At 40.9% G+C, this 15,701-nt stretch overlaps 2 protein-coding genes and 1 non-coding gene across 3 annotated transcripts; 1 reads left to right on the forward strand and 2 right to left on the reverse strand.

The window, feature by feature from the left end:
* Positions 1-1,450: 1,450 nt before the first annotated feature.
* trnai-uau (transfer RNA isoleucine (anticodon UAU)) lies at positions 1,451-1,544 on the reverse strand. Its single transcript has 2 exons — positions 1,507-1,544; positions 1,451-1,486 (listed from the first exon to the last, which is right to left on the reverse strand). It is a non-coding gene; the product is annotated as a tRNA-Ile (tRNA).
* A 2,699-nt stretch (positions 1,545-4,243) lies between these two features.
* LOC137885146 (transmembrane protein 229B-like) lies at positions 4,244-7,236 on the forward strand. Its single transcript, XM_068727299.1, has 2 exons — positions 4,244-4,413; positions 6,621-7,236. Exons 1-2 carry the CDS (start codon positions 4,362-4,364, stop codon positions 7,088-7,090), a joined length of 522 nt encoding a protein of 173 aa, XP_068583400.1. The 5' UTR covers positions 4,244-4,361; the 3' UTR covers positions 7,091-7,236.
* Positions 7,237-9,371: 2,135 nt separating this feature from the next.
* haao (3-hydroxyanthranilate 3,4-dioxygenase) lies at positions 9,372-14,792 on the reverse strand. The gene is made up of 10 exons (XM_068727308.1): positions 14,587-14,792; positions 14,346-14,424; positions 13,272-13,355; positions 13,027-13,133; positions 11,961-12,050; positions 11,831-11,874; positions 11,581-11,726; positions 10,593-10,661; positions 10,415-10,497; positions 9,372-10,310 (listed from the first exon to the last, which is right to left on the reverse strand). Exons 1-10 carry the CDS (start codon positions 14,670-14,672, stop codon positions 10,238-10,240), a joined length of 861 nt encoding a protein of 286 aa, XP_068583409.1. The 5' UTR covers positions 14,673-14,792; the 3' UTR covers positions 9,372-10,237.
* Between the last annotated feature and the right edge of the window lie 909 nt (positions 14,793-15,701).

Below are 15,701 nucleotides of genomic sequence, written 5' to 3' on the forward strand. Positions count from 1 at the left end.
TGTGTGTGTGTGTGTGTGTGTGTGTGTGTGTGTGTGTGTGTGTGTGTGTTGTGTGTGTGTGAGGTTTGCATCAAATCATATCTATCCATCTTCCTATTCATGAATACATAATGCCATTCATATCCCCACAAGGTTCCTCCTACACTGCTTCCTAAGTATATTTGAATGGCCAGCATGGCAAGATGAAAAATCACTTCTTCGTGTTCAACTTTTATACATGCAAGAGCAACCAGATGACCAAAAAAGGCCCATTTTCATCAACATACATAAAAAAAACAAAAAAACAACGTCGACCATATGCGCAGGTCTTGTGTCAAATGTAAGACGAGAGCTCACCGAAAACATAGAGTGCGGGAGTGGGAAGAGCAAAGGCGGACCAAATGTTTTCATTCAAACAGCAGACACAGCCAGTCACATTGGAGCAGTCACATCTGCGTCAGAAAAAAAAAATAAGAAAAGAAAAGAAAGAAATAAGACCAGCCGCGTTCAAACAGTGGACAACAAGGACCCCTAGGGGTTGGAAGCAAAGTGTCAAGTCAAGTCATCAATTTATTGGATATTATTCACGCTTTTCTCTCACACAGACTCATGGTCTAATCACTATCATGAGAATTATTTTTATATTCTCCCCAATGAGATTCAACCCATGTTATATGAAATGAATTTGAGCATATGCTTCATTTCCTTAACTGAATAAATTGGTAGAATTGAGTCTACTGGACACAGTTTGAAGCAAGAAAAAAAAAGCAGGCATGTCATATTTACAAAATATCTCGATTATAATATCTATGACTTGAAGAATTATTCTCTTCAAAGATTGTTTTTGGGCATGCAGTGAGTTTTGACATCCGTCTTTGATTATTTGTGAACGGACATCACGTCACACATCATGCCAGATGTAGGATTTGATTCTTATTTTAGACAATTTGTAGATGATTATTATGTGATGTAAATGTGAAGTCAGCATACAGCCCATACTGCTAAGACATGAGTGACGTGTCCTTTCACCAAACTTTACGAGACTGGATCTCTGCAGCGATGGAGAGATACTGCCCCCTGCTTTCAGTAGAGCTGAAATACCTCTTAAGAGTGTGTACTGTAAATACTACTGTGAGTCATATCTCTAATACCATGTTAGTACTAAATGAGGATTTTGTTTTCAATATTGTCACAAAATTAATATGTAATATTGGTGAAACAAAAATCTGGGCTTCAATCTGACAGTAATGACGAATAATATATTTGCCCAATATGTTTTAAACATCTTACTTTAATTTCTCTTTCTATTGGCTTGCAGATTATTGCGCAGCGCCTTTGTATATTTCATATTTAGCGCTGTATATGTCTGCACTTATGTGGTTCCTTTTGCCACAGTTATACACCACTACCATTACAATGAGTAGGAGTTTCCAAAATTCGCGGCTGACAATTCTACACGATATCAAAACACTGCTCCAGGTGAGGCTCGAACTCACAACCTCGGCATTGCTCTACAGTGTACTGTCATATAAGTACCGCGCGCTAACCGATTGCGCCACTGGAGCTCACTGTGTCCACACCGCAGTTGGGTTTATAAGCACACTGCCGCGTCAACCGTTTGTTCACATATTGCTCGTCTTTGTTCACTTCTAAAACGCTTACGTTACTGTGAAATGATTGATGTGTCACACGGAAACATGTCCGCTGGGTTTCCGAGCAGAAAAAAAAAAAGAAAGAATACGAGCATTGCCATAATAGTTCATCATTTTAATTTATGGCGAAATAATACGGAAGTGTATACGGCAGTTTTTCCTTCCAGCGTCTTCCCTATTGCGGTAGTCCTGCTCATAAACACATACAACATGTCTGTGGTTGCGCGTTGAATGTAAAGCAAGTCTTCAGAGAGAAGGATGGAGCAATGATATCTTGCTCGCAGCCACTGCGAGACAAACGGAAACACTCGCGGTCCTCAATATTTTCAAAGTAAAACATGTCTTGCAGAGGAATGTCAAAGACACATTAGACATCTGCTTAAAGTCTTCACTGTCATACTGCACAAAAGTTGAAACAATGACAAATTTAGCTCGGTGTCAAAAGATTGAAATACTATATTGCGGCTGTCTTTGCCAGGGCTCCATCAGAAATGATATTGTGTAATCTCATTATGTCATCTCATCTTCTCACAACTCATCACATCATCTCATCTTCTCACATCTCATTTTCTCAAATTTCATAATTTCTCCCATCTCATCACATCGTCTCTTATATTCTCAAATCTCATCACATCATCTCAGCCTTTCACATCTCACCATCTCATCCTCTCACATCTCACCATCTCATCTTCTCACATCTCATCACGTTATCTTCTCACATCTCATCACGTCATCTTCTCACATCTCATCACGTCATCTTCTCACATCTCATCACAGCATCTAATCCTCTCATATCTCACCATCTAATCTTCTCACATCTCATCACGTCATCTTCTCAGATCTCATCACAGCATCTAATCTTCTCACATCTCATCACGTCATCTTCTCACATCTCATCACGTCATCTTCTCACATCTCATCACAGCATCTAATCCTCTCATATCTCACCATCTCATCTTCTCACATCTCATCACGTTATCTTCTCAGATCTCATCACGTCATCTTCTCACATCTCATCACGTCATCTTCTCACATCTCATCACGTCATCTTCTCACATCTCATCACAGCATCTAATCCTCTCATATCTCACCATCTCATCTTCTCAGATCTCATCACAGTTTCTCATCATCCCTCATTTTCTCGGATCTCATCGTATCTCATCACACCCTGTTTGTCCTCATCGTCTCTCTTCTCATCTCATCTTCGTTCATTTCAATCAATTTCAATCTAATTGATGTGCGTTCAGCTTAACCACACCGGAACCGACTCAACAATGATGATGAGTGATTCGAAAAGAGCAACAAGTGAAGGCTCTCTGTGCTGTTATGACGTTGATTTCCATAACCAAATATTCGTTGGTGACAATTCAGCATCAAACAATGCAACACACACACACACACACACACAGAGTGAGCACGGCTCGCCGCCATGCGAAGAGTCCGACCTTTGTCTGCGCGATGACTTTATGGTCGTTGACTCCCGTACAGCGGGGCAGTCCCCCTTCCCAGCCCTGAAGGTGTGTTTGCTAGAATCACTGGACTCTGATCTAAAGGTCCGCCATTCATCCAACTGTTTTATTAGAGAACACACGGAGCAAACACACGGGACTGACATCTGCTCACAGAGACACTTTATGGTTACGCCGTACGCTGTGCATGTGTGAAACTGTGCCGGTAGAGCTCGGCGTCCATATTTATACAGTGCGTGTTTATATGGCTGCTGGCAGCTCTACATGTTGGTGCTTCGTGAGTAAATTCTAGTTAATTATTTCTTTAAATTGCAGATGAAGGACAAATAACAATCTTTATAAGGTAAATCTCCTTACTGCGAGTTCAACTGCTTAAAGTAATAAAAAAAAAGAAACGTACAAACAATATTTATAACAACTAATTACCAATACCAACGACTAATACCTTATCTACCCAGTAAATCACACAAAACCTGACACTTAATAGGACAAATGCTTTGAATGAAGGCTCTACCTGTACAAAGGCACACCGTATCTCAACATGCAGACCTGCAATAACTTATCATATCACTTAACATATCACTCGCTTATATGTTGTTGTTGTTGTTGTTGTAAATGTATAAATAACCTTAAAAGTCTTTAAATCGGCTTGTTTTGATTATCAAAAGAGATTTGAGAGACAGAACATTTTAAACATGATAACAAACTAGGTAAATCTGAAATGTTATAGACAAATATTAATCACAACTGCTTGTAGGTTGGGAACCAATATAATACAAAATTAAAAAAAACTGTTATGAAATAGTCTAATTGCAGTTTTACTGTCAGCTCTATCAGCTATCAATAAGTGTGTGTTCTTGGCAGCTTCCCCGACACGCCCAGCTGCTGCGGGTCACTGATAACCCTTCGCGGTCGCCTTAACACATCACACACTATTTTGTGCGCCCATTGTTGCCGCTCTAAAGAAACAATTCACGCGGCCACAGCGTCCCCGGCGCCAGATCAATACTGCACACAGACGCTTTTTGTTCCTCAGGTGGGTCCAGGCTTTGGCTTCCGGGGTCCATCCTTTTGGTTCACGACCTCAGCCTGTGACAGAGGCATCGCTGCGATAACACGGAGCCGCTTAATTAATGGTTAGCCCAAGATCCACACACACACACACACACACACACACACACACACACACACACACAGACACACACACACACAGGGAAGCAGAGGGATTATAAAGGCACAGAGACCCATATGCTGCCCGGGGATGGAGGCGAGAAAGCTAAATGCGAGAGGAACGCAAGGTAGTAATGACCAAGGTGAGAATTATTACCGTGTTTAATTTATGACTATATGACTATATTACTTGTGGAAGGCCACACTTTGAGACACAACATGGCATCTGTTGGCATTGCATCCTAATCTCAGTTGAAGTCTGCCAAGTGATGGGGTTTTGATTCAATGCCATTATGGGACCATGGTTGACTTCTTTTTCGTCGTCATAGTTGATTTGTTCATGGTGAATGGCACTTTTGTTGTAGCGCAGAGTGAAAACCTGCTGAAGATTCTCCAAGCCCTTCACTGGGCTAAACTGGGCTCTAAGCCTGTTAATCCAAAGTAGAGCATGTACACTATGGGACGGAGCAGGACTGTGTATGAGCACTGGAGAACCGGTGTTCTAGTGTGGGGAAGAAAATCTAGAAAAAAAAGAGAAGTAAATTGTACTTCCATTAAATTCTTTTGTAATAACATTTTATTGTATCCTCTTTTTTTTTTAAATTAAGATCATGGAAATACTGTGTTTTCTCTATAAAGAGAGCTGTATAATGGTTCCACCCATGTAAAAGCAATCAAAAGAAACATCAAAGATGAATTGTTTGGACTGGAGAATTCCGTGATTAACAGTGTCAATAATAGAACCCTCAGTGAGCGAGGGGTAACAGTATTATTATTAAAATACGTTTCTCTCAGAAAATACATACTATTGTAATTCTTGCCGTGATTAATAAACGTATGCTTTTCTTAGGCACCAGTTTTAATAACCATGCGTCAACGTCATTGTCGAAAAATGAGGAACGACTCATAATGCCAATGCAAACAAGCCAATCATCAAAATATGCTATGAACTCTTAAAAAGGCTCCAAACACACTGGAATCACTTTACATTACATTATGGTAAGAAACTAGACGTTGTATTGCATCACAGATTAGACACACAAAATACTTTAAAGTGAAAAACAAACACTGCAGAAATGTAAAATCTTAACAAGTACATTTGTTGAATAATCACACGATATCTCATAACACATCATATAATAAAAGATAGCTCAAAAAGAGTTGCTATTTGTATCTTGAAAAACCTAAATATTACATTATATTTCACTATTGTCTGATTTTTTTAAAAGTTATTACAAACAAAACACTTGTTTTTGAATCAGCCTTTTTTTCCAGCGAACAATCAACGACTCATAATGCCAATGCAAACAAGCCAATAAAATTCGAAGCATGTCATGTCGAGCTGCTGTCGCTCCCAAACATATCTGACAGTTTTTTTTAAAATACAGTTAAAAACAGTGTAAGTCATGAATGTAAATCTATGTCATTACATCCCAAATGTAGCACAACAGTAAAGTAGGGCCATGGTTTGAATTATGATTAGCTTGAGAAACATGCATTTTAAATTTTAAATAAATTATTAGATTCATATTTTCGGAATATGCGACACCTGTCACTGAAACAATTTAGCATTTCCTGTGTAGTCATTTTACTTTTATTTGAGTGTTTTAACTGAAGATGTTTACTTGACTTAAAGGGGTAGTTCAACATTTTGGGACATTATTCGTTTTCTCGCAAAGAATGAGATGAGAAGATTGGCTTATAGCTTAGCTTAGCATAACGATCGACGCCGACTGTCCAAAGCTAACGACCTCTCGGCTCTTTGAAAGGAATTCTTAACGGCAATACTATATCAAAACCTGTTGATCAACTCTCACGCGAGTCGTGCAGTATAATCCAAGTCTGGTTTATGCAGAACTATGCTCACTACTTCCCAGACACATCCATCTTTACTAAAAAAAAAGAAAGCGCAAGACTAAACGGACATGTTCCTGAAGAACATGTTCTTCAGGAACTCAAGGTAACGCGGGTTACCTTGAGTTCCTTCACTAACTAACATATAACAAAAAATATGTAGAATAGAAATGACAATTTGGTGGTTTATGGGTTTTGTTTGTCAAACACTATTTTTTTTTTTGGCGGGAACTTTTTTTTTGGCGGGAACTTCTTGTCGTTTCCGTGAGGTTGCCAGACAATCAGTGGATCTATGGCCTGGCACAAAGCGCTTTTTCTTTCTTCACCCTGTAGATCCATTCTTTCACTTTATAACATTTCAAAACATAGAGAATCTTTGCTAACGTTAAAATCTTGTTAGTGTACCTCACGTTTGTTTTTGTGAACGTGTCCCTTTTCCCACATTTTAGAAATCTTCGTGTAAATCGTCGTGTAAATAACAGCTTCTTTGTGACAGGGACCGGTGTTGATGACGGAGCCCCAGCAGCACCGAGTCGTCCTCTCACTACCGTAGCTCGTCTCTACGTGTACGCACTGCACGGCTGCCTCTGTGAGGTGGCCTTCACTGCCGTGTGGGACTGGTGCAGCACCCGGGACAGGAGGCTGGCGGGCCACAGCAGCCTGTGGGCGCTGCCCATGTACGCCATCGCCATCTACCTCATGGAGGTCCTGAGAGCCCGGCTGCTGGCTCGCCGTCTCCCGCTGCCGGCGCGTCTGGCGGCCTACACCATGTTCATCTACCTGTGGGAGTTCAGCTGGGGGGCGGGGCTGAGTTTGCTGGGGGCCTGTCCCTGGGACTACTCAGGTTACAGCTACAACCTGGGAGGACTGGTGACTCTGGAGTACGCACTGCCCTGGACTGTGGCAGCATTCATAGCTGAGCAGCATGTGATCGGGAACACTCTGAGGATAAGACTGCACAACTGAACGGACACCAGTCTGGAAAACTGCACTTCCAAAAGCAACTACAAAGCATTTATGGACATTGTTTTGGACATATTGATGTTTAAAAAGGTGGTGCGCATGTTGCACGTCCCTGAGTTGTGCCAGTAAATTTGACATTTTCATTTCAATGTGTGAGCGTTTTTTTTTTTCCCTTGCTGAGTAAAATAAGACAGAACCATTGCATGCTAGGAAAACTGTTTTGTTTAGCGTAATGTTACCAACTGTATGACAGCTTTAAAGTTATAGTATGGCCTTTTGGGAAATAAATTAATTTCATTTTTTGCTAGAAGTTAGATATGAAGATGGACACTTTCTCATATCTGTACGTTAAAAACGATGCAGCTAAGAGACGGTTAGCTTAGCTTTGCTCAAAGACTAGAAAAAGAAAGAAAGAGCTAGCTTGGACAAAAACCAACGTGTAAACACAGTAAGTTGTGGTTAGACTGTATATAAGTGGACGTAGTCAGCGTGACATCACCTAGTGGTTTGTGGACTGACGTTTTGAAGCCTTAAATCTGGCAATTTGGCCGTCGCCATCTTGACTTTTTGCAAAAGATGAATGGAAGTTACCGTATTTGGAATGCAGAGGAGCGACGTAGAGATGCCGTATACGGCTCTGGTAGCGGCAGCAACCTGTCAATCACAGTAAGCCCGCCCTAAAGCATACTTCTCTTTATGGTCTATTTCCCTCTCAATGGACCATAAGTTACTAAATGAACATCATGCTGTATTGAAGACTTGAAACTAAAGAGACCATAAACCCATGATTATAATGTTTACTGAGGTAATAAATCAAGACAGAAGTAGGGTCATCTTCTCTTAGACTTCTATACAACCTGACTTCTTTTTGCAACAAGAGGAGTCGCCCCCTGCTGGTCAGTAGAGAGAATACAACTTTTAAGACGCTCCCTCATTGGCGAGGTTGCCACCTGGGTTTTACGGGGGTTTTGTGCTAGACTATAACTTAGCCAGGCGTGACGACTCCCTGGAGTGTCCGCTTGTTGCCTCTCACTGCGCTCGTCTGCTCGTCGCCAATAAATTGTTCAACCACGGAACGCTCCGTAAAACCACAAATTGTAATTTGAACAATGAGACACAAGGCATATGTGGATTAGTTAATTAGTTTGACGTTTCCAGTTTTTTTTTACTTTGGACAGAGCCATGCTAGCTGTTTCCCCCTGCTTCAAGTCTTTATGCTAAGCTAAGCTAATCACCTCCTGAGTCCAACTCTATAAGAAGCAGACATGAAAGGGACTTTTTCATCTAAATCTCAGCAAGAAGGTGAATGAGTAACATTCTAACATGTTAACTATTTCTCTATACATGAGGTTGTTTGAATCATATTTGGATTGTCTCGCCACTGAATGCAAAACTAAATACTTAAAGTGTTAAGAAAGTGAAATACAAATTCTAGGCCAAATTTACAGTTCAAGGGACAGTGTGCAGGGTTTAGGGGATCTATTGGCAAAAATGAAATATTATGTTTCATTAGTGTATAATCACCTGAAACTATTTTCCTTTCCTACATAGGGGAGCGGGTCCTCTTCATGAAGTCCGCCACGTTGCACCGCCCATGTTTCTACAGTAGCCCAAAAGGGACAAACCAAACACTCTAGAGGTCTAGAGAGAGCCTTTCTCGTTTTAAAGTTACCTGAAAGCCACCACAGTTCTTCTAAAGGAACGGGTGAGCGGAGGGGTTTTCGGTTACATTACATTACATTACATTACAGTCATTTAGCAGACGCTTTTATCCAAAGCGACTTACAATAAGTGCATCAACATTGGTAATCAAAAGAACTACTAGTCACCAGAAGTCATAAGTACATCTCCTTTTCCAAACAAGCATCTAAGAGCATGAAGCAGAGCATAACTCAGAGCCAAAGTACAGAAACAAGAAAAACAGTTAGTGCTATAAGTAATACGAATACAGTAAGTGCAACAAGCTAGTATGAAAACAATAAGTGCTGAGTGGAAGGCTCAGGGTAGCACTTCCTGAAGAGGTGGGTTTTCAACCTGCAACCTCACCAGCGCCACTAAATCCAACACACTGCTCTTCTAATAGCAGACATGAGAACTCCTAAACTGAAGTCATATCTGTGAGTGAACAAGCTTTGCTCCATCCTGCACTCAAATCTAGATAACAGTCGCTAAAGATCTGTCACTTTATAGTCTGCGCTGTGTGCAACATGGTTGGTCCCGTAAGTGGTCTGAGAATTAGCTAATTTTGCTCAATTAAATCATGACTACACAACACAACACAACGTCATTTTTTATTGCCACATTTATTTATCCCTTTAGTGATCATTGGTTCAGTCTACATTATTAAATGATCTTGAATAAACAAACAGTAAACAAATCCCGGACTCCAGTGGATGGTAGATTGGAAATAACTAGTTTAATGCACTAATAAATGCAGTTATATATTCACAAACTGATCATACTGTCCATGATCACACAGATAGCAGACCTTGATATGTGATCCATATGTATGATTTGTATCTCTAATGTCTAACGTTACTACTGGAAGACAGTTTCATATTTCAGTGGAAAAAGACTTCCAATCACAGACTGAACTCCTGTCCAGTCAGAACGACATGGTGTCGATTGAATAAGAACCTCTCGAGATGAACTTGGCACGCAACACATGACTATCATTTGACGACATGGTGATTGTTTGTAAAACTTATGGAAGCCTCAACCCCTCCTTACAGGTTCTCGTACCATTACGCTCCGTGTGGGTTTTTGCGGCCTTTGTCCATCGTGGTTCATGATTACGTGGATTTCATACAAATTGATTTCTTGGGATATCTTGGAATTACAGCGCATTGACTTTCACAGGCTTAGCTGCGAACGTTATATGACAACAGCCTGACTTAAAAATCTACACAACGTATCAGTTTATGGGGCAGTTGGGCTGGAAGTGCAATTCACAATTACATTTTTGTATACATTTTTTTTTAAATTTCAATCGCTCATGGCGTTTATCAATACTGAAATAGGTACAAAGAATGTTAAATTAGTACTTTTAATTTACTATACTTCCTGTACTACTCATTACTACTGAGGTCTTCACTACGCCTACACAGAATACGATGTCATGTCATGTGTGCGTGACTTGGCATGTGATGTTCAGGGTCTCTTCCGCTCAGGGTTTTGGACCACAAACAGGGCAACTGTCCCCTCATCTCTCTGCCACTGGTACCTAGAGAAGAAATAAAAACATATGCGAGGTTAATACTGCCAAATCAGCTCTTTTTTAAAACCACATCTTAATATACATGAAGCCAAATTACAGAATGGACTTACTGGCTCTGTTCAGGAACGAGTAAACTGTCTCCTGCAGAAAGACTGAACTCCTGCTCGTTCATAGTAACTCTCGAAGATCCCTCCTGAGAGATGAGGAAAGACGACAATGACCTCAGACAGATCTGCTGGTTGGACGTGCGAGGCTACAGAGAGGAACAGCTCATTTGGCGCAACGTACCATTTGCCAGAGCCACACGTCGCTTTGTCGCACGGACGTCTCCGTCAGCCCGGGTCCAAACACCATCACCTGTCATGGTCACAAGACGGAGCGTCACCATCGTCATCTACGGTTTGTAAATTTTACAGTCAAAGCCCCTGGAACATTTTCATCTGTGATGCAATACTGATGCAGCTTTTTCTTTGTTTCCAGGTCAACAGGTCATGGTTAAAACATGTACACTATGCTGCTGCAAATATGAGACCTGATTCATCATTTTTTTGTCTCTTACTTTAAGAAATATAAACTTGTTTTCGTCTAAATCTCGTTTTATATTAGAAGTCTAGTCTAAAATGACTCTACTTCTCTCTTGATTTATTCCCTCAGTAAACATTGTAAACATAAGTTTATGGTCTCAATCTCTAGTTTACAGTCTTCTTCAATACAGCATGATGTTCATTTAGTAAGTTATGGTCCATTTAGAGTCAAACAGACCATAAAGCAGGGGATGATTTAGGGGCGGGGCTACACAGTGATTGACAGGTCTCTACCAGAGCCGTATACAACGTCTCTACCGTTACGTCACTCCTCTGCAGTCCAAATATGGTCACTTCAGTTCACTGGTTGCAAAAAAACAAGATGGCGACGGCCAAAATGCCAAATTGGAGGCTTCAAAACCGCAGTCCACGAACCAATGGGTGACGTTACATTGACTACGTCCACTTCTTATTTACAGTCTATGGTTGCACCCCAATTATATGATGCATCTCCTCTTTAAACCTCGGTTGGTAAACCTGAATCTAGGGGTTTAAGGATGGAGGGCGACGTATATACAAAATTATTATTTGAATCAGCAACTATCTGATAAAATAATACGTCAACAAGGATAACATTTTGAGCAGGATGCTGAGTATTTAACAATTTGAATACACATTTGACTTGATAGAACAAGAAGTTGAATCCGTGAGACCGTTATTAAAGCCCACGTGACGACGTGACCCGTTGGTACCTGTGTCTCAAACTGAGCTCCGAACATGTCGATGGGACTGCCGCCGGACAGGGACGGCCTCTGCCTGTCCAGCCAGTCTTTGAAGGAGAAAGGGGACATCACGTTCATGGTGTTCAGCTGGAACAGGGGTTCTCTGAAGACTTCGCCTGCTCACCCAAAGACAAAAGCACGTTGACGCCAGTTTAAAACGCTACAGGCATCAGACTTCAGATTTTTGTTTTTTCCCAGGAATCACAAGAAAATGTCTCACTTGGATCAGGCTTTCCTGTTTCGGCCTGCTTTGATGCCATGAACCTACAACGACAAACTGCGTCAAAAACAAAATACAACCTGATCTGATGGAGACTGTTTGTAAGTGTGTGGACGGGAAGATGTCTTACTCTTGGATTAGTGGCACCAGCTGGATCCCCAGATTCTCACAGTAGAACCACTTCTCGAACAGGGTGCAGGTGGTGTTGTCCACATAGTACCTGAAGGCACCAGCACACGCTCACGTTAATGCTGCTCTTACATACATGTCCGCTACTTTCTCGCTGAGTGCTGCGGTTTATTTGGACACAGTGTCTCTGAGATTCTTTGTATTGCACGTCTGATTTGATGCATTTCTGCCAACTGTGTTCAACACAACGACATCATATGGCAATTGAAGGTTTAAAAAAAAAAAAAAAAAGGACGGAGTAGGAGGAGGAAGAATTAATTTTTAAGATTAAAATCGTAAATTTACGAGAGAAAAATCTAGGATATTCTCTGAGATTAAAGTGGTACATTTTATTTTATATTCTCAGAGAATATTCAAATATTTTCCTCTTAAATTTACGACTTTAATCAAATTTTTCTCCAATTTCAGATCAGTGTCTTCTGCTCGCCATATTTCCAATCTTGTTCCCAATGAAGAGAACTAGAAGGTAGCAGGTAACAGTCACTCAGGTCATGGAATTGGCCTGTGATAACATTACTGCAGTCATGCTAAGGCTAGGATTTGTCACACAAACTTCTTTTTTTTTTAATCTAAGGTTTCCTGAGCAGGGAGAGTTTAGGTTTTGTGGATAAAAGTGACCTAATGTAATTCACAGACCGGATATTTGAGAAGCAGATTATATTTTAAATGTTGTGTATCGCTACTAAATGACCTCAGGTTTGAACTTGTGATTCACTGTTTTGTAAAAGATAGTTACTTTTTTATTTTTCTGTCATTTGTGAGAGCAACAAGGTTGTGATTTTGAAGATTATAATAAGGCTTTTGAAGAACACAGGAGCATAAGTTTGCAGGTTTTGCAAATGGAAACAAGTTCTGGTGTGAGTGTCACCTATTCTCAGAACTGCTCTTTTGTTTCAAAAGTTATGACTTTCCTGTAATTGTAATTGTATTGTTTTTCTATTTGGTCCTCTATGCCCTGCTATTATGCTGCTTAAGAAGAGAGAAGACGAGAAGGAGGTATCGTTCACCTCAGGCAGTCGGTCTCAGTCAGCAGCCGTCTCCTCTCCACCACCAGCCCCACAGTGTTGGCCTGTCTCTGGGGGGAGTGGGGGATCCGAGCCGGCAGCAGGAACATCTAAAGGAGGAAGAAAAACAATGGAGTGCAGATTGTCGGAGCAAAATGGTGTGGATGAGGCAAAGCTCACCGCGCAAGTTTTACCGCCGAAGGTGCACTGCAGCATTGTGAATGTGAAATCCTGAATTATTAGCTTGCCTGTCCCTCCTTGATGTGCACATCCTTGTGTTTCCCATTTTCTATCACCTTCAGACACATGTCTCCCTTCACCTGGTAGAACAGCTGGAAAAGAAAAGAAATATCATCAGATTATTGTCGTCATGGTTATTTGCAACCAGGCGTGACGCGAGAGGGTGGAGCTAAGTACAACCGAACGCTGAATAAGACATTTAAGACTCCAGAGGAGTCGCCCCCTGATGGCCATTTGAGAGAATGCAGGTTGAAGGCACTTCCTCACTGGCTTCACTTTTTTAGAACCGCCGGTTGCGGCCTGCTCCAGAGGGAGCTGTGTGAAGTCTGATAGATTGCTTCAAGTGATGTCACTTGAGGCCCGAACCTGCCTCATGTGATGTCACTTGAGGCAGGTTGAGGCCTGAAGATGCGGGTTTGAAGATACAGGTTAGCGGCCCAAGGCTACATTAGCCACTGCTAGCATAACGCACCCAAACCCCCGACTGAACTGTCGGTGGTCACGATGCATTGTGGGTAATGTATGCTTCAGGTTTGAAATTGAAAGATGAAGAATATGTGGATTTAAAAAGTCCATATCCCTGTTTTTATTCTGCATCGATTACATCATTTTCTTATCAGACATGATTATGTAAATATCAGGGATGGTGCAGAAAGGTCTAAAAATGTTAGCCAAGTATCATCAAAGGATGCCAACAACAACAGTGTGTGGTGGAGTTTGCCCTGTTTGTTGGGGAAGAGCGCCATCAAATATTTAGCATTTGATTGGACCGCTAAAAAGTGGGCGGGCTTGGAGTGTAAGAGGACTGTGGGCTCCACACACACCTCCCTAGCTGCTTAACGTCGCAGATTTATTCATGAAAGGACGATATTATTGGATGAAATTGATAAGTACTAACTTCTGTAAGCGCACTTCATATTTTGTTTCATGACCGGGGATCTAAAAGTGTTAAAAAAAAAAAGGCTTTTCTTTTTCATTTCATCTGGACTTTAACTGTGAGGTGGAGCTTTCTGTGACTGTAAAGCAGTTAAATGGAGAACTGGAGGCAGAAATGACAGAAGAAATGAGAACTTCTCTCTCACCTCCTCCCCTTCCTCTATATGGTAATCCTTCCTGATGTTGGGACCTCCGACAAACATGATGATCAACTGGGAAAAGTGCCTGTCAGACAGGAATTAGAGACAGTTGGGTACTCTGACACTTGATTTGAAAAGAGATTTTTTTCTAAATCTGAGTTTTGAAGTTGTGAAACACTGATTGGTCATCCTGCAATCCAAGAAGAAGCAACAATGTTGCTTCTTCATCCAACGTGAAACTACTCACATGAGCTTGTTGCACACTGGTGGCAGGAAAGCATTCTCGTTCTCTGAGATCCACTTCTCCACGTTCACAAGAGGTCCGTCGCTCATTTTTTTTTTTTTGCAAACTGACTGGGCTTTGTGCCGCAGTGTTAAATCTCTCAGACTCTGCTGATCTGAGCAGTTCTATCAATGTGACTGACACTGGAAGTCTAAAATACAGAAGTGACTGTAGAGTGCAGAGGGGGGAGGAGTTCAGCGCCCCAGAACAGATGAAAGGTCGCTTGCACAGTGATAATAAGTAACACAGTGCGGACGGGTTGGAGTCTGTTGTAACACTCATGAGGTCAGGCTGGGAACAGCCACTGTGCTTCACGCTCCAGGTTCCTCCTGCCAATGCACAAGGTCAGAGCTTCAACATCAAGGCAGTAGAACAAGCACAGAAGCAAGGCTTGAGATTTAGAGTAGCGATGTGTTGGAGGTTTTAAAAGTATTTTAAAAACCCTGTTTCATTTGCACAATATTTTTTTTTTTCTCCCACCGTAAATCTTTTGGTGTAAATCCATACAGCACATCAAATATCTACATTTTGAGATGAGATATTGAGTATATTACTATATTATATTGTATACAAACCAAATAAATGAAAACCAAATGTCACATTTTAGCTGAAACATTGCCCCATGAAAAAATAAATACATTAAATAAATAAATTCTTTCTGTTTTCTGGTAGTCCAATAAATATTTAAACTAACCATATCAGGCTTATTTTGTATACTACTGTGTAAACGTAATACTGTACAGATGAAAAGTCCTTTTTCTCATTTAATTAAGAACTTTAGTGCAAAATGAGCCCAGCAGCTTCAAGTGAAATTATAGAGAAAAAAATATTGTTAAAATATAATGTAATATTTGCAGCCATACACTGACAGTGGACACACACATACAGAGTGAACAGATTAAGAAAATAGTTTGATTTCACTACACCGGGGTATTCGCTGAAGTCGTTAGTATCTGCTTGTTATTATCAATTTAAACAACATAAAAGTGAGTCGCTTTGTCCGGCTATTTGATTTAATCACGTTATGATTCCATAGAAAGATGCATTTTCATATTGAACACAGGTTTGAGGACGGTAAG

Source organism: Cebidichthys violaceus, unplaced genomic scaffold (assembly GCF_023349555.1).
Source record: "Cebidichthys violaceus isolate CVI_PGR_0920_01 unplaced genomic scaffold, fCebVio1.0.p SCAF_10, whole genome shotgun sequence".
In the NCBI taxonomy this organism is placed as follows: Eukaryota; Metazoa; Chordata; class Actinopteri; order Perciformes; family Stichaeidae; genus Cebidichthys; species Cebidichthys violaceus.

Coding starts and splice junctions, on each gene's coding strand:
- LOC137885146 (XM_068727299.1), top strand. CDS start 4,362: ATGGAGGCGAGAAAGCTAAATGCGAGAGGAACGCAAGGTAGTAATGAC. Junction 4,414..6,620: donor GCAAGGTAGTAATGACCAAG/GTGAGAATTATT, acceptor TCTTTGTGACAG/GGACCGGTGTTGATGACGGA.
- haao (XM_068727308.1), bottom strand. CDS start 14,672: ATGAGCGACGGACCTCTTGTGAACGTGGAGAAGTGGATCTCAGAGAAC. Junction 13,356..14,345: donor ATATAGAGGAAGGGGAGGAG/GTGAGAGAGAAG, acceptor TTTCTTTTCCAG/CTGTTCTACCAGGTGAAGGG. Junction 13,134..13,271: donor TGCACATCAAGGAGGGACAG/GCAAGCTAATAA, acceptor TTCCTCCTTTAG/ATGTTCCTGCTGCCGGCTCG.